Source organism: Tenrec ecaudatus, chromosome 1, assembly GCF_050624435.1.
Source record: "Tenrec ecaudatus isolate mTenEca1 chromosome 1, mTenEca1.hap1, whole genome shotgun sequence".
Lineage (NCBI taxonomy): Eukaryota > Metazoa > Chordata > Mammalia > Afrosoricida > Tenrecidae > Tenrec > Tenrec ecaudatus.
The window spans coordinates 214,581,788-214,603,240 of NC_134530.1; the positions used below are offsets into that span (position 1 = coordinate 214,581,788).

Genomic DNA, 21,453 nt, shown 5'->3' on the forward strand with positions numbered 1-21,453 from the left:
TGGCTGACGGAGCAAAAAAAAACACCCTAAATTTTTCTTTTATATTCCTTAAAATGCCAATTTACATATAAGGTATTTTTTAAAATATTTTTGAAAATATTTTTGAACTCTATAAAAAATAATTGTCTGGCATATCATAAAGATATCAAGGAGACAATTAAGTTCTATCTTTGAATCTTAATTCATTTGTAGACCAATGCTATCTTACAATATAATACCTAAAATTAGAGTACACTTCCATATAAATGCAACTGTTTTATACAAATGGCAACTTTAAAGGCAAAGATTCGTCACACTTCAGCTAAAAATATAAATGAGCCAAAATACCCATAATCAGAAGGGATATAATCTTTATGTGACATTCCAATTTGTTAGGAAAGGAAAATTGAAGTGACCACTACACTGGGTCAACACATGCAATATACCCACCTCAGCCACTCCCCTGTCCACTCCGTAAGTACTAGCATGATGGCTCTATAGCCAGGCCTGTGACCAAAACGCTCACTCCCATAGAGCCACTGTTGACTCATAGCAATCCTATAGGGCAGCAGAGCAGCTGGTGGTTTTGAACTGCTAACCATAATGCATAATCCTTTATGCCACCAGGGTTCCTAGGCCTATGGCAGGCCAGGGCTAACTCCTGTCCACCCACCCGCGGCTGCACACCAGAAAACAGGAGTCAAATGGTGAGAGCCCCAACGCTGCCAGACTACCGACAGCCTAGCAGGTTCACCTCAGTGACCAGGATTTGACTACATTAAACTGAATTAAAAAGCAAGACAAATCAAACAAACACAAACAATAAATAAATAACATAATACTTTAATGCTTGGAGATATATCAATCAAAATTCCAATATTCTTTAATGAGACAGGAAAGCTAATCACCGACTTTTTATAGAAAGGAAACAGGTCATGGATAAATATAGAATTAGTGAAGTTGAGAAAGAAGCCTGGAACTTCCCAGACAGTAAACCTACTACAGCAATGGTACTCAAAACCATTCAGTACAGGTCCAACAATAGACAGATCAAGGGAACAGAATGGAGAACCCAGAAATAAATCCATCCACCTATGGACAGTTAATCTTCGACAAAGGGTGCAAATCCAGTAAGTGGGAAAGGGATTATCTCTTTAACAGATGGTGCTGGCAAAGCTGGACATCTATTCGCATAAAAATGAAACAGGGTCCATACCTCATATCATACGCGAAAACTCAATATAGACCAAAGACGTAAATATAAAACCTAAAACTATAAAGAAAAAAAAAAAGACCATTCCTAAGGGTCTTAATAAATTAGGTATAAATCATCTACCAAATATAACTTTAAAATATAAAAACAGTAAAAAACTAGATGGGCTAAGACCTCCTAAATTTTACATGAAAAAAATGTTCATTCAGAATATATATTACTTTTGTTATCAGAAAACTAGGATAAAACATGTAAAAGGGATCTTCAAAAATTCAGGGGAAACGCAAAGTATGAAAATATGATGCACGAATTTCAAAAGAAATGCACCAAAATAAACTCATACTAACTTTTTATAACATGTCAGAATGGAATTTAGTTTGAATAATTAAAAGATAAAATAATGGTTTGAAAAGAGTCCCTATGAGAGCAACACGAATTCTGCTAAAATTGAAGCAAGGACAAATATCAAATTTATGTCACTTTAGTGGAGGAATGATAAAGTCATTGATGCCTTATGAAAAGTTTATGGGGAAACCAGAGTCCCCATATCTTATAATTTGTAATATCTTATGATTTGATCTCTCTTTAAGCCTATTTTTAATTACTTCATTGTTTTTTAAAAGGGAAGGAGAAATGCACATGCATTAAACCCCTGGGGAAACAGCTCTGACCATTGACCAGGAATGTGAACTGCCTTGCTAACATGCAGAATAAATTGGAAGGTGGAAAATTGCAGCTGCAGTTATGTTAAAATTTAGCACCCTGTCATAAGATCTTATGATCCATTTATATTTGTTTTAGTTTTTAATATTTTCTGCTTTCTTTTCTATTGTGGTTTTTACCTGTTTCACTGTTATTTCATGTTTTTCTGTATATGAAATTCAGGGTAGGTACTATAGAGTCAGTAGTGACTAGATTAATAGTTCCTTAGGGTATGGCAAGGGAGGTTGGAGGTAAATAAGGAAGTAAAAGATCAGTACAAGAAAATGTCCTAAAACTGATTGTGGTGATTGTATAACTCTTCTTGATGTGACTCAACTACTGAATTGCATGATATATGAATTATATGCCTACAAAACTGTTGAGGGAAAAAAAGTTTATGGGGACAGTGCCCCCAAATGCAAATGAATAATTCATCTTAAGAAGAAATCAGAAGATGAAGAAGTCCACAGGGGCACACCATCCATATCACTTTGCAAGGAACCAATAAATTTTGTTCATACCCTAACTGAAGCGGACCGATATTTAATAGCACAAATCATAGCCAACACTGACATCTCAACAGGTTCTGCTTTAAAAACTCTGACTGAAAATTAAATATGAGCAAACTCTCTGCTGGATGGGTGCCAACACTGTTGCATTCAGATCAGCTACACACAAGAGCAGATTTCAAAGGAAATTTTAAACCAAGTATTTCTGATGTAACATGGCTTCACCAGAATAATCGGATGTAACACGGCTTCACAAGATGTAACATGGCTTCACCAGTACAACCCTAAAGACAGAGCAATCAAAGCAATGGCTGCCAAGAGGTGGGAATGGAATCACTAGTCAAAGCAACAAGTGCATCTGTCAAGGGCAAAGGTCATAAAAACAGGTTTTTTTTATTAAAAGATAGACAAAGATTTTGCTTGTTGACTTTCTTGGATGGGGGGAGCAAAGAATGGCAACATTTGCTAGGTATGAGGGTGCTTTCAGGAGGTTAGCTTTGGAGCTTTTGAGAAGCAAGCCTGGGATTGCTTCACCAGAGGGTCCTTCCTTTAACCAGGGCAATGCTATCACATGTTTCTCTTGTTAAATAAGGGCAATTTTGAGAATTTCCATGAGAAATCATTAGGCATCAACCTCACAATTCTGATTTGGCTCCTCCTTAATTGGGCTGCTAATCACAAGGTCAGTTCTAAACCACCAGTGTCTCCGCAGGAGAAAAATAAAGCTTCTCTAGAAAATCCAACTCATTGCCACCCTATAGGAGTAGAACTGCACCTGTGGGTTTCTAAGAGTGTAACCCTTTATAGGAATAGAAAGCTTCATCATTCCCCCGTGGAGTGGCTAGTGGTCTCAAACTGATGACCTTGTGATTAACAGCCCCACATGTAATACATTATACCACCAAGGTTTCTCTTAAGAATACAGAAAAGTCAAGCCAATGAGTTTTGTTGATAATGGAAACAGATGATAATCGGGGTGGACTGCAGATCAAGATTCCTCCTATTACCTCACAAAGCTTTTCCATCATGCCCAACATCTAAAACTCAAGTTACAATTCCAGAAAATACACACACACACACACACACACACACACAAATCTGACTACACTAGTTATGGAAAGATTACAACACCAGAAATAATTTTTTTCATCTAAAAGCCATTCCCGTCATAATCACAAATTTCAAAGCCATGGCTACAAAGAACAGTTCCTACCCATTCTTGTTCCTGCTACACTGCAATGATCAAGTGACTGCCTACACAAAGACTATAAAACAATCTATTCAGATGATTACCTGTCTTCCAAATGTACTGTGTATTTTTATCTGAACAAATATAATATGGTAAAACTCCCACTAATGTTTTTGATTGCGCTGTAGAGCTCTGGGAGTTGCTGGATGGTACAGTTAAGCATTCCAACTACCAAACAAAAGACTGGTGGTATGAACCAAACTATAGGAGCCTCAGAAGAAAGGTCTGGCAATCACCTGAAATATTACAGTCACTGAAAACCCTACGGAGCACAGCACTACTCTGAAACAGAAACGAGCACCATGAAAGTTGCATTGCCTCAACGGTTACTGGTTTGTGTTTGTTACAGTTTTGCTGCGGTTTTCACTGTAGGAAATAGAAATATAGTTTCTCACAATTAGGAAGCTAGAAATCCAAAATCAGAATGGCAGCTGTAGGGGAAAGTTTGCTCTGTGAAAGGTTCTTCTGGTGGGCTCATCAGCTTTTATCCCTTGACTCCTTGATGATCTTTATGTGGTATCTATTTATTTCAGCCCGCTGGCTTGTTTGCTAAATGTCTTTTGTTTCCCCAAAGTAACTGACTTAAGACACAACCTACAGAAATACTACTTAATGTGACAACTAAAACCCTGTTACCAAATAGAATTTTAACGATAGGTAAAAGGGACTAGGAATTGCAACATACATTTTAGGGGAACATAATTCAGGGGTTCAACTGCAGGGCATCCAAAGAATAACAGAAGCTCCCACAGAGACACATGTAGCAAGGGGAACACACACAATTACTTGGTTCCAGTTTTAATAGCTCCGAATTTAGAGCAGAAAAATGACTGAATAAAATTAATTTAGCATAAAGCAAAAAAGAATTTATGCCCAAGTGTAGACAGTACAAAATGGAATGTTTATCCTTCTAGGTGTTTTCATAAGAATATACAAGCATATATTAATATATGAGGAAGCTTCAAAACGTTCATGGAAAAAATTACATTATCTTTTCTATTTTCCCACTTATTTTTGAAGCACCTTTGTATAAATATTTAAGTATCAGCTATTTTAAAATATATATTCACATATACACACACAATTTGTTTTTAATAAGCAAAACAATATGAAAGTTTCCATCACTTCACAATACACCAGGAACATTTCTCCAAGTCATGGTATGTATGTGTGTGTGCAAGTATGCATGTGTTATGTCTGTATGACATTTTCCTAATACATCATTTTCTATTCTTTTATTTAATAATCCATATTTTAAAATTAATAAATATTTTATTGGGGCTCATACAACTCTTATCACAATCCATACATACATCAATTGAGGTTAATTCATTAATATATTAATTCAGCAACTTTTTATTGAGAGCTCATTATGTGCCAAGGTAACCAGGAAGTGGGTAGAAGGTTCCATAATACACTGTGGGTGTATTAGGTCACTGTGGATATTTTTGTGGTATTATAAACTGTGTTATTAACAATATCTTCATAATTTTCTGCTCATTCTTGAGAATATTTCTGGAATTAAAGTACCTAGAAGTGCAATTATTGATTCAAGAACATAGGATTTTAAATCTGACAGGTATGATTAAATTACCTTTCAAAAGGTTAAATACCATTTTGTTGTTTGTTGTTGTGAAACCAAAAAAGCCAAACTCACTGCCATCAACTTGTCAAGTCATAGTGACCCTTGAGACATGGATGACTTGCTCGTATGCATTTCCATGACGATATGTCACTCTTCCTGAGAGTAGAATGCCCTGTCTGTCTCCCTCAGAGGTGCTAGTGGTCTCAAACTGCCCAACTGTCGAACTGCAGTCCAATGCATAGCCACTACGCAACCAGGTCCCCACCATCACTAGAGCTCCTTTTGGTTGTTGGTTGCCATCAGAATATGGCCTGGTTCTGCACCATCCTCACAAAGGTTATGTTAAACCCACTGCTACAGTCATTGTGTCAACCCGTCCCATGGAGGGCCTTCATTCACCGTCTCCTTTACCTAGCAGGACGTCCTTGGCCAGGACTGGTCTTTCCTGACAACATGCCCAAAGGGCATGAAACTATGTCGCACACTCCTGACCTCTCAGCACCATTCTGGTTGTATAGAATTTGATAGTCCTACAGTTAGGGCATGGAGCTTATTTCTCCTCATACTTATTAACAAGTAGTTTTGTTACTTCGAATCGTAATGTGCTCGTTGTTTTAACTTACTGATGTTGAAAATCATCCATATTTTTATTCAGAAACATTAATTATTTTTCCATTGTTTTCTTTCTCTTATTAACTTTAGGTATATATGATGCATTATGGTTAATAATCAACTCTCATAATGAATTCAAATATATTTCTACCCATCTATTTTTTATATGGAATAAAGATGAGGCTTTCTCTACCTGTTAAGGTTTACAGTCACTGAAACTCAAAGGGGCAGTTCTATTTTGTTCTATCGGGTTACATGAGCTGGAGTCCACTTGATGGCAATGGGTACAGGTATTATTTTTATTTTAATTTTCCCTTCTTTCATGCAGTTAAATGTTTTATCCTTCCTTCCAACATTACTTACTAAAATTAATCCTACTGTAGTGAAAAAACTGACATAGTATATAGACAAATCAGTACCAAAAGACCATGAGCACTTAAGATTTGTTAAGATTATTTTCGTGTAGATGCAGGTTACAAAAATATTTTCCTGAACCAGAACAACTTTCTGAATTTCCAAATTTGATATCTGAATTCTCTAAGTTACTGATTCTCAAAAAAAAGGTGTATTACACTTGCAACATAAAAAAAAGCAAAAAAAAACTCAAAGGAGCAATCAATTTTCCAATTTACTAGAAAATATACACTAGATAACATGTTTTCATATTTAAGATTTTCTAACATGATTTTGTCATAAAATTTTTGTCATCTACTATTTATATTCTATTGGAAATTCTCTAAGTTACTGATTCTCAAAAAAAAGGTGTATTACACTTGCAACATAAAAAAAAGCAAAAAAAAAACTCAAAGGAGCAATCAATTTTCCAATTTACTAGAAAATATACACTAGATAACATGTTTTCATATTTAAGATTTTCTAACATGATTTTGTCATAAAATTTTTGTCATCTACTATTTATATTCTATTGGAAAGCAAGGTCTAATGACAAAATTAAATGAACAAATAGAACTTGGTACAAAAGGAGAAAAAGTGAGGAAAAAAAAGGAGGAAAAGTGTTTAATTAAAAATAATGCCTACTTGGCAGATATTCTTTACTAGAATGCATGCTTGTGTTTATGGCTTTATAATTCATTCAGGTGCTCATCCACATAAATCATTCTGATAACCACAGATTAAAATAAAACACAAACATGACAACTGAAATGCTTTGGAATCCATTTCCTACAAATTAAGAACTGGATTGGGGGCATAGACATCACATTAATCTTTCAATCATTTATAAAATAGCTGTAGTTCTCATTTTGCATGCATATTATGAATTTAGAAAGATTTTCCTAAACTGAAACCAAAAATTCTAAGAATGCTTATTCTATAAAGTACATGTGCAGAGTCATTCTAAACCGTGGTTGTTTGCTAAGAGCTCATTGATTTTGCATGTTCAAAATAATTTTTGGAATTTAAAACACAGATGAAGGTCCAGAGATTTTCTTTTTTAGGAATAATATCAGGAAGCAGTGCGGTAAACTTTGAAATACAGATTAAAATATTATAGAAAAATGATGGTTATACTTATTCTAAATCGGTTCACAAGAAATGTTAAAAATAATAAGGAGAGAAAGTAAGAATATATATATGTATATGTATGATGGGGGAGAAAGAAAATCACATGTTCATAACTAGTGAATATAGGTGATGGTACACAGAAATTTATTGTATATTCTCATTAATTTTTATAGTTGAAAAATAAATTTTAATGAAGAGTTTGAAAATGTATACACAAAAAAACTGAGAAGTACTCATACAGTACAGCTTAGGTTTTTCTATTAGGACATACTCATCCTGGACAGGACATGTGGGGTTACGCTCTCCTTTCCATTGTAGCCTCTGAACCATGACCATGAACACAATCTTTACAAAAGGAGCTTCCCCAGCACCCATTCCCAACACCTCCCTGCCCACGCTGCTTCACCATCCTGCGCCCCTTCAAACAATCAACCTAGAGTCTGGAGCCCAACAACACTCTTCTGGATGAAAGCACACACTTCAAATGCAATTGTTACCCACAAAGATGCTGCACCTACAGCGAGAATGGCGGCATAGTCAGTTCCTATCATAAAGCAGTTTAAAGTAGTTAAGCATCATCTTTTGAATAAATGTTTTAAAAATTAGCCAATCCTAAAAGACACTCTTGAGTAAATTCATAACCTCTCAAGGAGTGAATGAACAGAAAAGACATCCATTTTATAGGAAAGTTTTCTTTGCATCATTTTAATTATTCTCAATATGTCTTTGCACGCAGGCTTTTCTATGGAATCTAACTTGATCAGCATCCTTAACATAGGATCTTATTTTTGTAGCATGCAATTGAGTGTCTGGGGCATCAAGATATTTTACATAACAGTAAGTCTTTAGGATTCTTCACTTTCACTGGCTAGCAAACCAAATCCTAGATCCATAGGCAAGAGACTCACTCGCAACAGCCTCCTGAGGCAAAGTTGTCAATATCAGCAACGGTCACACTGGGAGATACAATAAGCAGAATGGCAGGACTGTACTCAATTGGCAAGCTCCTGCCACAACTAACGTAGTTCCAGCTTATTGTTCTCAAGGGGAAATGTACATCAGAATTAGAAGATATTCTCATTACTCAAATTAAATCTGAAATTCATGCAAAACTTTCTATAATGTATAAGGGTAGCAACATCACAAAATAGCAGATGACCAAACTAATTTGTGTTCCTCCACCTATTCCCAGCCAGGTTCACTAGTTTGCAACTTTGGGTAAAGTCATAATAGATGCTCAAAATGCTAGTTTTAGTTCAGTGATAGAAAAGGGCACATTTGGATTGAACTGAACTGTTGGTTTGTATCTTATTTAATGTGTGAAAATTGTTAGATGGATTTAACATTTTTTAATAATTTAAATAATTATTTAATATTAAAAAATAAACTCATAAAAATTCAGCCTTTCCCCAAAAAAGGTCAGCTGTCTCAAGAAAAAGTTATGCTATTAGTAAACCTTTAAATCAAATTTATATTCCATGTGCATGCAAGTATGTGTTGGTGTGAAAATTATTTTTCACTTTCTTAGATTTAACAAAAGGAAAACACCCAAAAAGCCAGGGTTGGGCTTTTATCGCATCGGAATTGTAGGAAAGTGGAAGATAACATCTAACCAATTTTACGTTCAATATTTTTTGTACTACATATACTCACCTAAGGATGCATAAACAAATTTGACCTCCTGATGTGAGTCTGCAGAATCCAAATCTCTGTTTACTTTCGATGTCTGTCAATACAAAAGTAAAGTGCTGTCCAACTTGATTTTGAGACACCCTAAAACACAGTAACATTAGGAAACATTAAGCCTGTGTGAGAATTTTCTTGGAGAATATAACAGAACACGCTTCTAGTGGCACTGGTGTCACCGTACCAATCAGGTGACTTTGAGAATCAGAGCAATGCTCTAACTGAAATGAATGTGAAGTGAGTATATAAACCCATCAAATGCTTTATTAACAAAGCAATCCAATGCTTTGCTTTTGCAATTCAAGCAATTCAATGCTTTGTTAACAGAGAAATTCAGCATAAACTTAGTCCTTTTCAAGAACTTATGTTATTTTGTCAAAATTTCACATCTGAAAATTCTGATAAAGTATTTCACAACACCTCAAAATAATGATCACTGGAACTTCGAATGAAAATTAGACACAGTGACTAAATTATTTTCCTGGATTCTGGCCTCTCTGTCTGATAATTCTAAGACCACTTAGAGAGGAAACAACATTTTTCAGAATCTATAGGTAACCACCACCAACTATGTTTAATTTCTTATCACATTCTCACTGAATAAAGAGCCAACACCTTTCAAAAAAAAGGAGGAAGGAGGGGGCATATTTTTCTTAGGACCTTTTTAAGAGCAACTAGATACAGAGGAATAAATTTCTAAGTTAAAAAACAAAATATAAATTCTAAGAAAGAATAAACTTACTAGCTAAATATTATATATATACGTGTGTGTGTGTGTTAATTTTGACTAAGTTTCATACTACCATGATACAATCAAAACACCTATCTTCACTGCCATCCAGTCAACACTGGCTCATAGCAGCCCCACTGTGGGTTTCTGAGACTATCACTGTCCACAGGAGTAGAAAGCCCCATCTTTCTCCTGTGGAGCTGTGGGTGTTTCAAACAGCCAACCTTGCAGATCGCAGCCCAATGGGTAACCACTATACCAGGATATTGCCATATAATGTTCTATAGGATAACAATATTGACCATATTTATTTAAAATATATTTGTAATGGTTATACTGGGTCTAATTTTTATCATTCCACATGTGTAATCTGTTCCTTTGTCTGGAATTAAAATTTCAATGATTAATGGTTTTGAAATAAAGGAAAAAATGAAAGAGGAATTAAACTATTTTACTGTTGATCTGCAGATACCACAAACTGTTTTTGATTGTCTGAAAATACTGCATTTCAAATGCTAAACATTTAAAAAGTATACTTTGTGAACATTTCAAAATAAAAACAAAAATCTTTTACAAACAACATTTAAGACATCCCCCAGTGCCTATTATGCTCTCTGGTGACCAATATTCAAAATATCCCTTCATAGTTTTTGTTCATTTGATTCTTCCTATTTAGCTAACACAGCAACTTTAGAGGGCATGGCTGATTGTACAGCAGTGAGGCCAAGCAAGGAATGCAATTCAGCAGCAACATTTATTAGTATCAACCATCCTATCTTTAAGAAGTCTTCATCTTTGGTATAATGAGGTTTCAGATTCTGACTAATCTTTCTTGAGCAAAATATTTCCCTAAAATCAAATTTTCTTTGAAAATCTCCTCTTAACACACTCTTTAAAAACTGATTATAGGGTGTGAAAATCACATGAGAAACAATAAATGATCTGTTACTATGCTCAAAGGACTACATACTCTGCAAAGCCGAGTAAACATATGCAATACTCTCTCGGTACAGTGCTTGGTGAGGAAAATACCACCGTAATGAGCTACTCAATCCTGCTAGATGTCCCTACACTCAACCACACTCGACTGTTCCCGTGGAGCTATGCTTGGGAGACTAGCAGCAATGGGTTTCAGCAGCATGCAAACGTCCTTTCCAATGAGCGGGGAGTGAGATAGAACCAGAGTATACAGATCTAATGTTTGAAACTGCAATCCCAACACTTCGCTCAAGAACGGATTAACTCTGGGTATTCCTTTGGTTTGATCCTGCTGTGAATGCTTACAATGTGTGCCAGAAGAACACAGGAAAGACGCAGAGCTGAATGGTAGTAGGGCTGTAAGTCGTCTCAGTGATGAGAATAGAGAAACAGAAGAAATTACTTTAAAAGCATCCTCATTCCAAGTATCATTTAATTTTGAATCTCTAGCCTTTTTTGTTAGAAGCAGGGAGGTGTATTAAATTTTATTTTTTAAAAGAACATGCAATACTTTTTAGGTGTGCACTAAGATGATCTGCTGTTATTTAAATGATGACTTCATACTGTACCTTTCAACGTCAAAGGGAAAACAGAATTTTGGCACACTCTGCAGTACTTCCTAAAACACAAATTAAAAAACAAAAGAACTTTAGAACATTTTTAGAGATGCAAGTTAAGATTTTTGAGACATTTTCTAGGAAGAAAAAAGATTTTTTAATGTTTTGTTTTTCCTTTCCCTTAAGAAAAAATTGCACAGGTTCCTAGACTAAAATAATTGATTATTAAAAAGGAATTAAGTTTGTGCTTTGGCAGATTGCACTGACAATGCCACAGAAACCCCAGGAGGGAAAGGCCTGGCCTGAAGGGTATTAACACCCTTCCCATCCCCGCTGGGATTCCCTTCAACAAGGCCATATGGATTTTACAAGAAGCACTGCACCATATGGGTAAGCTACGTCTGCTGCTACTTGTGCCACAGACTAGCCACAGGGACTTCTGACAGATCCTGGCTCAAAAATATAAATGTTGTTTCAATTAAAATGCAGGCAGAGAAAGGGGAATGAAGTTGGCAGCAGAATGAATTACTGAGAGGTATAACAACTCTACATATCCCACAGTCAATGGTTAAAAAAAAGAAGAACTTTCTGTAGTTAAAGAAACAGCCATTACGTGAGCCATTCAACCCTTGAAACATTCAAAACATTTCTTCTTTATCTCCAATAACACTCTTAAACAAATGTGTACCTAAAAGCAAGACTTGAATTAAAACAGAACAGCTTTATATTTTGTGTACTTTAAGAACTGCGTAAAACAAAAATCAAAATTTCAATTAATCACAGAAAGTGCCATTATTGGTTTTGAAACTTGTGATCATGTTATAGTCATTATAACATAATATTAAAATGTTTATATATCATAGACATTAACAATACAGCTAAGTGAAATATATACACATATATATTTCTATCTTTAAAACACCATAAGAGTAACTGCAATTCAAAACACATATTGAACATTTCTTACTGAAACTAATAACAGACAAGGTCTGAACCAGGTTGCTTTACAAGGTAAAGCAAAGAGTTATGAAAAGGTTTCCTGCTTAGAGGCGGGGGTAATTCCTAATGCAGCAGTACTCACAACTAAAATGATTTTTTTCTAAACTGTAGCCACTATCTTTTTTACCAATAAAACTAACACCCAGAGACATCATCAAAATCTAAATATTGAAACCATCTATGCAAATATAGTGCTGAAGCTATTAAAATAGAATTTCTAAAATTCTTTTTAAATGTAGACTGCAATAAATTATCAATAAAAAGTGAAATTCTGTTGTATTATAATAACAATGCCTAGGAAATCATCGAGACATTAACTCACTGAAGGAGCACAGTGGGGAAAAGCAGCCTTCTACTATTAGGGTGAAAGCAGCCTTCTACTATTAGGGTGAAAGCAGCCTTCTACTATTAGGGTGAAAGCAGCCTTTACTATTAGGGTGAAAGCAGCCTTCTGCCATTAGGGATGGCTACCCTGATCCGTTTATGAACATGTATCATTCAAAGAATGAGCACAGACTTCATATTGAGAGGAAGCTGGCTGTATAAGTACTGAAAATATTTTGTTAAATGTAATTAAAAGAAATACTAAACTTGAAATCCCTTGAAATGTTTAGACTGAAAACAGCTCATTACACAAGACAATAAATAGTTCATTTGATCATAGTACAGAGTAAAGTGAAGCAATTTATCATATTTGCTACACACATGATATGTCCCTATAAAATTAATTACTGTGGCACTAAAGAACAAACAGCCAAAATTCAATGCCCCCCTCTAAATATAGACAAATTAGTTATGTCTTCCACATCAATTTTAAGACTCAAAGGGAATGCTCCCCAGTTAGATGCCCAATCTTCCACGCACACACATCCCCCTTCATTCCCAACACACATGCACACACTCCTGAAAAACAGCTTCAGCTCGCTTCCCAACTGGCAGAAGCATCCCTCAGGGGACAAGTCTTTAAACCTCCACACTCTTTAAAATTCAACCAGCCAGCAGGTCTATAGACTAGTGTATAAACAGTATAGACAAAAAAATCCTCTCTCAGCTTATGTCAGTGACAAAGCAGCTCAGCAGTTGACTGTTTCTCCCCTGACAGTAGAAGCTGGGTTTACACAGATCAATAGCTGGAAGTCCTACCTAGCTCCCAAGGCTCGATTTTCTTCCTTAATTACAGGTGCTATTCAAACTGACGTTAAAAAAGAAAAGAGAGAAAGAATTGGAGGGAGGAATAAGATGCATGCAAATTGCTTTTTGGATCCTTTTAGCAATGATATTTCATTGAAATCGTATTTTTACATTTATTGGGAAAAAGTCAATAAAGACTATTCCTTCTACCATACAGTATTTTTTATGTAGCACATACAAGGAGATTGCAAAAGTTCATGGTAAAATTCCATTATATTTCAGTTTCATGTTTCCACAAATTTTTTGAAGCCCCTTAATGTACATACAAAAAGAAATAATCAAAGTTGCATTAAAATATTATGGGATTGGTTTAGTATATTTCAGAAATAAGCAGCTTCGCCTTTCTATATATATTTTAACTGAAGGACCTAATTTTCTTAATAATACAAATTATCTGGGTTCCCAAACTCCTCTTATTTTCTCCAAATTGTTTTATTTTTATTCCAAAAAAGAAGTAGCCACATGTCAATGTTAAAATCAAAACAAATGAAAGTAGAAAATATACAAAAATTATAAATAATAAACTAGAAGGGATAATAGCATTAAGATATCTATAAAACAACAAATTTCCATTCATGTTAATGTCTAGAAACAAGGATAAATGAAAATGTATGCACTGCTATTTGGTCCCATATCAGTATAATAAGCATAAACTTAAATCTCTACAAAACAAAGCATTAAGACTAGTGATTGAGTGGTATATTAACTATATCCCAAGGTTTATAAACTGATCAATTAAAAGGGATCAAGCATTCAAAAAATGGAATGTTTTAAAGTATTCAAAGATTACTAATCAAGGTTCAATAACTATAGATCTTAGAATTTTTCCGGGAAAAAAATCTACAATGAAGTAAGATGTGTCACTGTAGAAGTCAGAAATTATTTTTCCTTCCTCTCAGCTGTTCTTTTTCTACCTTACACTGAAACACTGGTGTGCTCTGAGGCTCAATCTTCTCCTGTCTTCCCATCTCAGTAATGTATACTGCACCCAGGCAATCTCATCTATACCCATAATTTCAACTATCACTGCTATTGAATGAATACCAAATGTCTCAGTCTTACACAGTTTAAACATCACCATAAACTCCAAGGTGATAAAACTCATTACCAATGGCACCACTCTTCTAAATGTTCCCCAGACACTTGGAACTTGAAATGTCCCAAACTGAAGTCATTCTTTTAGTTGTAGTCCTTATTGCCAAGAAAAGCAGTCCTAGCGACCCTGTTCCTCAGCCAAAACCATCGGCATCGCCTTTCTAGATCCTCCTTTTCTCTGATCCCATACACAACAGAGCTCTGTTAATTCAATTCCACAAGTATCTTATTCCTATGATTCTCAATGGGGCAAAGAAAACTAGAAGGAAAATGAGAAGGTAACAGGACCACTTGAAAATGTATTTCAAAAGCACATTTGATTGTCATTACATAAACTCTACTCCTCCATGGCCCTGCATGAGAGCTGAGTCCTAATGTCATCAGTCTAAACCTGTGGGCTAGGATGCTTGTTATACAAGGGGAGGCCTCACCGTGGTCATGGATAGTGTGTGAAACACCCCGCACATTAGCGACGCCCTACTGGGCTGGCAGAGGGCGCCAACACATGCTGGGTGTCCCGTCCTTCCCAGCCTTCTCCTTTGCCTTTTCTTTCGCTTCCCTTTTAAAATGTGCCTCTGCTTTCCTTGTGTTCTTCTTCTGTCCCTCCCCTGCCTTTGCTTTTCTCTCTACCTTTTCTTTCCAATTCTGTCTTTTCTTTTGCAACTCTTCTTAGTTTTAATTATGTTTTTCTTCTTTTTCGTTGTTTACATTTTCCATTTGTTTCTTTGTTTTTACTAAGATTTTCCCTTGCTGTTCTTTACCTGACTTCCCCTAATCTTTTTTCCCATTATTATTATTATTATTTGTTGTTGTTACTGTTTTCTTTTTTTTAGAAAAAATAACCATACCCATTTGGCCCAATCACATGCACACCTCCTGTATTATCATCTTATTGACTGAGGGTCACCACCTGCTTCTGTACCACATGATCAATACATAGTAGCAAACACCAACCTCAACTGTGCTACAAGAACAGTAAACAGAACTGTGTATTCACGCATACTGAGTGCCTAAGAATTCTCCAACAAGAAATCATAAGTACAAATATAATGACCCCACCATATCTCAAACACGACAGACAATTTCAGTTTGCATGAAGAAAAAGAACAGTAGCTCAGACAAGTGACCAAAGCACAGTCAGCAGACCTTTCTAAGGCAGCAATGGCATTGAAACTACATGATAAATAATTCACATACACAGAACTTTAACTCCAGTGAATTGCTAGAAAGGTCAATGAAAATAAGACAAAAACATCAGGAAAGCACTAGGCTAACAAACTAACAAAGTAAATTTTAAATTGTATGCAGAGTAAATAAAAATCTAAATGATTTATACTAAGCTTGTGGAAACAATTATTGAAAAGGCAAAGGAGTAGAATTGAATCAATGGAAGGCTCGACTAGTGAACTTGAAAAAAAACCTCTCAATACTACTCTGCTAAAGAAAAAAAATTTTTTAATGTTTTTATTTGAAGAAAGTCTAAAAATTGCCTGGGACATAATCGTGAGTAATAATTTACATGTGATCCGAATTCTAGAACAGGAAGGAGAAAAAAAGGCAAACAAAATTGTCCAAGAGTTATCTGAAGAAAACTTCCGAAGCACCATAATTGATGTTATGCATTCAAGAAACTGAATGAACCTGCACAGGCTGCCACAAAGCAAACCATCAAGGTATATTATTAACCAAACTTTCCAAAACAGAAGACACAAAAAAACTAGTAGAGCAGCTCAGGACAAAAGAAGCTACTTATAAAGGGAAACCAGTAAGATGAAGCTCTGATTTCTTAACAGAAACTATATAGGAATAAGGCAATGAGAAGAAAAATACAAAATTCTGGAAGCATAAAAAAGAAACCAACCCAAAATCATATAACTAAATTACCATCTAGTATGACAGCAAAATTAATATATTTCTGCCTAAAAAGAAATTAAAGGAAGTTGAAAAAACTGAGCCAATCTTACAAGAAATATTGAAAGAAGATCACATAGAGAACTAACAATGGCAGACAACTTGAACCTAACATAGATGACAATGGTACCCAGAAGTCAACCCACATATAAAATTTTCCAATGTCAAACAAGTCTACTTGACTGAAAATAGAAAACCAGATAAATCAATCTATTATGATGACAATTACAAAATAATGGAATACTATACTTACAGAATTTCTAAATAGAGAGGAAATCAAGCATGTTTCAAGAACTTGAGTCAAGGAAAAGGCAGTAGACTATAAGAAGGACATTGCCAAAGAATGATGGAGGCAAAGGAGACACTGGAAAGAGTGCAAGGGCTCAAGAAAACAGAGGTAAATAAAGTTGTGTGTGTATGCATGTATGTGTATATATAACACTATATATATATATTATAAAGAGATCGATGTTTTCTATATATATAAAACATTTATATTTATATATATATATATCATGATAACTTACATTACCCAAGGAAACAGTTCAGAAGAGTTAGAAAAGAGGAAGAACAAAGACAGAAACACAGGCAGGAGGTGGGATGCATGAAGTTACACTGGGGGAATTACAATGAAGAAGATAAAGCAGACATGTATGAATCATTAAATGTAAAATGGATGCTCTGTTCTATAAACCCTTACCCAATTCATAGTAAGAAGCTTTAAAAAGTTATTTTTAATCATAATGAGATTGCATGAATTCAGAAACCTACACCTTTTAAAAAAGATTAATTACTGGATAATGTTCCATCCAATTAATTAAATTCAACAGATATGCTGATGGATATGTCTACCTATACATTTATATGTTTAGCTTGATGAAAATATATGGGGAAATTATAAAAATCAAAAGAAGACAAAATGTATATAGCTGAATACAAATAAGATAGCAGCATTTCCTGATGGCATAAAGCCTTGTGCAAATTTCTTTAAGGTATCTATAAAAGCAGAATTGCCTACATTGTCTTTTAAACCTAAAAATGGTGTCACATTCCTCATATTCCTCACCAGATTTTCACATTCCCTTACCATATTTTCAAAACATGCCTGAAGCAACCATACTATGTGGTGCAGTACTTATGACGCTCAGCTGTTAACTGAAAATCTGGAGGCTCGAAGCCACCAAGCTATTGGACAAGGCATAAATATTGGTGATCTACTTCCAAAGCCCAGGGGGGCTGTTCTCCTCTTTCCCATTGAGAAGCTATGAGAGGGCACACAACCACCACCACCTGTGTTAAAAACAAAAGGTGATTACTATAAAATGCTAACAGAGTTCTAATCCACTTGTTCTTCACTATATTTAATCAACAGAAATGTGTAGCATGTGCCCTCCTTGCTTGACTACGACAACATGCATTAATCTGATAGGCATGGTTCTGGCTTGTGAATGAATGTTAACAGAAAATTTCCTCCCTTTCTTGTGCCCTTTTAAGGTTGCTGCGGTACTTTAAGAGGCTACCACAAAAGGGTAAAGCAAGTCTCCATAAAACCCAGAGACGAGGTCGGTAGAACTCCTCTTTGGATCCTGTCTGGAGTCACAACTGAAAAAAAAAAAAAAGAAATTTTCCCCTATCAAAAACCTCCATGGTCAATGTAAACAGGGCTCAATCATATAAGAGTTCAATCTGTACAAATCAGCAACTCATGGGTTGAGGTGCGGTGCTGGTTTATACTTGCATAGCTTCCTTTTCTCAACACTAAGATAAATTCTATGCCATTGCATAAATTAACGACACTCTCAATAGAAAATTACCTTATACCCCAAGGGGATGATTGATAATTTTCTGTCATACAATGACAGTGAAGCCTCTAAAATAAACTACAGGTGTACACAATCGATAGACGAGTAGATGGATTGTGGGTACCCATTTAATTCTAGCCCCACTGCAAGAACATTTAGTTCTTATAAAATGGCCCTCCTTGATGCTCATCCTCATGAAGAGATCGCAGAAGACGTGGATGCTATTGCAAAATGTGGTAAATAAAGCAGATGGTGTCCAGCTATCAAAAAGAATACTGTGTATGGTCTTAAAGGTTTGCATTCAAACAAGTTGCCATCTAAGTGAGACATCAGCTAAGTCCATATAAAAGAAGTATGCCATCCTGTGTGATCCAAAGATAATAAGTAACAAGATTTAAATCCAAAGGAAGAAGAGTTATCAGAGCTTAAATTGTGAATGCGCAATTTTCAGAAGGCTAGGGATGACAGTCAGAGCCTAAAATCAATCTGTAGGGAGCCTACACAGATTAAGCCTATAGTGGATACTCTGACGACCTTCAAGAGACATGAATGACCTTATCAGACAGAGACTATTGTAAACTTGACCATAGCAGATGGAATTAGGTTTTAATGTGGTACCTGGTCACTAGATCTCATGTTGAATTCATTGCAATTTTCAATATTTCCTGCTTTTTTATCAACAAAAGTTTTCTCTGATTTGTTAATATTGTTATTGATCATTCCTTTCTTTCTTTCTTTTAAAATGTATTTTCTGTTTGGTTATTTTTGTCACTGTTTTATTTTGTTTATTTGTGTGGGGGTGGTGGTGGTGGTTTCATATGTTTCCCAGCACAAGATGGGAAGATCTAAAGCAAATAATTGATGCATGGTTTATTGGGCATAAAGGAAGGGGGGTTGTTGGAGGGAAATGAGGTACAAATAATGAATATAGGAGGGGGCAGGATAGTCTAGACTGAATGTGGTGATATATGCACAAATCTTTTTAAATACAACTGAACTATGGAAGTATCTGATATATCTCAATAAAACTATTGGGGGAAAAGACATGTGGATTATGAGTAGGTATCACCCCCCCCCAAAAAAAAAGTAACTTTTTTTTCAAAGCTATGTATTTCAATTTTTTTACCAAAAAACATTATCACCTTCAAAGTACTCTCCATTACACTCAATACATTTGTCAAATCTGCTATGGCATTCTTGGAAACATTTTTCAAACCCATCTGTTTGGATGGCTGACTGCATCTCCCTCGTTTTTTTTCTTCTTCACTACATCTATGTCATCAAATCACTGTCCTTTCATGTCCTTCTTCATTCATTGAAACAAAAAGAAGTCACACAGAGTGAGATCAGGTGAGTAAGGTGCATGAGGCTAGAGAGGCATGCTGATTTTTTGCCAAAAACTAGCATACCAAGATGACTGCAGGTGCATTATCATGGTGGCAAAACCAGTCACATCAGCCACAAATCAGGCCTTTTTTGTGGCACACTGCTATGCAATCTTTTCAGAACCTCTAAATAGAAAGCTTGATTAGCAGTCTAACCTGGTGTAATAAACTCCAAATGCACTACAATGAGTGGACATTTTTGTCCACTTGGGAAGTTGATGGACATCCAGAACAAGGTTTGTCATCAATTGAGAATTTACCTTTATTGAAATGAGAAAACCACTCACACACTTGAGTTTTTCCCTTAGCGCTGTCCTTGAAAGCTAGGCTCAACATCACAACAGCTTCCGCAGCATTTTTCTCAACCAGGAAACAAATTTTCAGCATGGTATTCCCTTATATTGGCCATCACACAAAACAAGGTTCAAGAGAAAATGCTTTTATAAAAAAACTCACTGTGACGAGAGAGAACCTTCCCAGTTGACACCATTGGGTGCACTAACTCAGAGCGAGTTGCTGGGTGCTCACCTAGCAGGAAAAGTGTGTACTACAAAAGCTCCGCCCAGTAGAGCTTTTTTCCAGGGCTTTTTTTTTTCAGGGGGAGGGGGTGGTAACCACTTGTACATATTTTCCACATCAGCCTAGCTAAAATTTTATTGATATTTTTAGAGAATCAACTTCTGGTTTACTGATTCTAAATTTAAACATAGTTCACATTTCTCTTTCCAGTTCCTGGAGTTCTCAAATTAGATTGTTAATTGGCAATCTTTATTAAGGTTGGCTTTCATTGCTGTAAGTTTCCCTCTGAATATTGCCTACACTGTATCCCAGGTGTTTGGGTATGTTATACTTTCATTTCCAGTTGGAGGTAAGAAATTTGTAATTCCTCTTCTGATTTCTTCCTCATTTATTGGTAGCTTAATAGTGTGCTCTTTAATTTTTGCATGTTCTCTTCTGTTACTGACTTGTAACTTCACTCTATTGTAGTCAGGAAACATACTTTGTACGGCTCCAATATTTTAAAAGTTATCAATACTTTCCTTGTGACCTAAAATATGGTTTATCATGGAAAATCCATGTACACCATGCAGAATGTATATTGTGCTGTTTGGGGTGAAGTGTTCTGCAGAAGCCTGGTTTATAGGGGTATTCCTCCAGTACCCTGCTGATCTCCTTTCAAGAAGTTCTGTCAAATGTTGAAAGTGTATTGTGTACTGAAGTGTCCAGCTATTGTTGTAGCACTATCTATTTCCTCCTTCAGTCTGACGGTGTTTGCTTTATGGATTTATGTTTCTGACTGTTGGGTACATCCATTTAGGATGGTTAAACGACCCTTTGTTTTTGTTTTCACCAATTACTTCTTTATAGTTCATGTTCCCTTTAATATTGTTTTAAACATGCCCTTTATATGTTACTAAAAACAGGAATTTAGAATCATCAAGAATAATACCTTTCTACTAGTTCTTCTACTTTTCCATAAAGTTCCCCTTATTAGGGGTCTTTCTTTGTATGGACAGCGTTTAATTCCTTGCTGGTGGGTCATGTCTGACTTCCTCTGGCTTCAAAGGGGCAAGGGAAGAGGAAAAAGCGGGAAGAGGGAAGGAAAACCCAATTCCACACCACCCCAAAGTGGATTGCCGCAAGGCAGAGGTCAGCCATGCTTTCACCAGCTGTCCTTCTTTCTCCTGCTTTGAAACCACCAGCTGCTCAAGGAGAAAGACGGGATGTCCTCTTTTCATAAAGAGT

General features: G+C 35.7%; 1 protein-coding gene and 1 non-coding gene across 3 annotated transcripts in view; one reads left to right on the top strand and one right to left on the bottom strand.

The window, feature by feature from the left end:
- Positions 1-21,453, bottom strand: part of DENND1B (DENN domain containing 1B) — a 315,144-nt gene that overhangs the window by 172,134 nt on the left and 121,557 nt on the right. For both annotated transcript variants that reach the window (XM_075528710.1, XM_075528703.1), the window contains exons 4-5: positions 11,337-11,386; positions 9,027-9,146 (exon numbers count right to left, since the gene is read on the bottom strand). In XM_075528710.1, coding sequence (XP_075384825.1) covers positions 9,027-9,146; positions 11,337-11,386 — 170 coding nt within the window. The remainder of the gene's footprint in view (positions 1-9,026; positions 9,147-11,336; positions 11,387-21,453) is intronic.
- On the top strand, positions 18,002-18,124 carry LOC142437892 (small nucleolar RNA SNORA26). Its single transcript, XR_012782394.1, has one exon. It is a non-coding gene; the product is annotated as a small nucleolar RNA SNORA26 (small nucleolar RNA).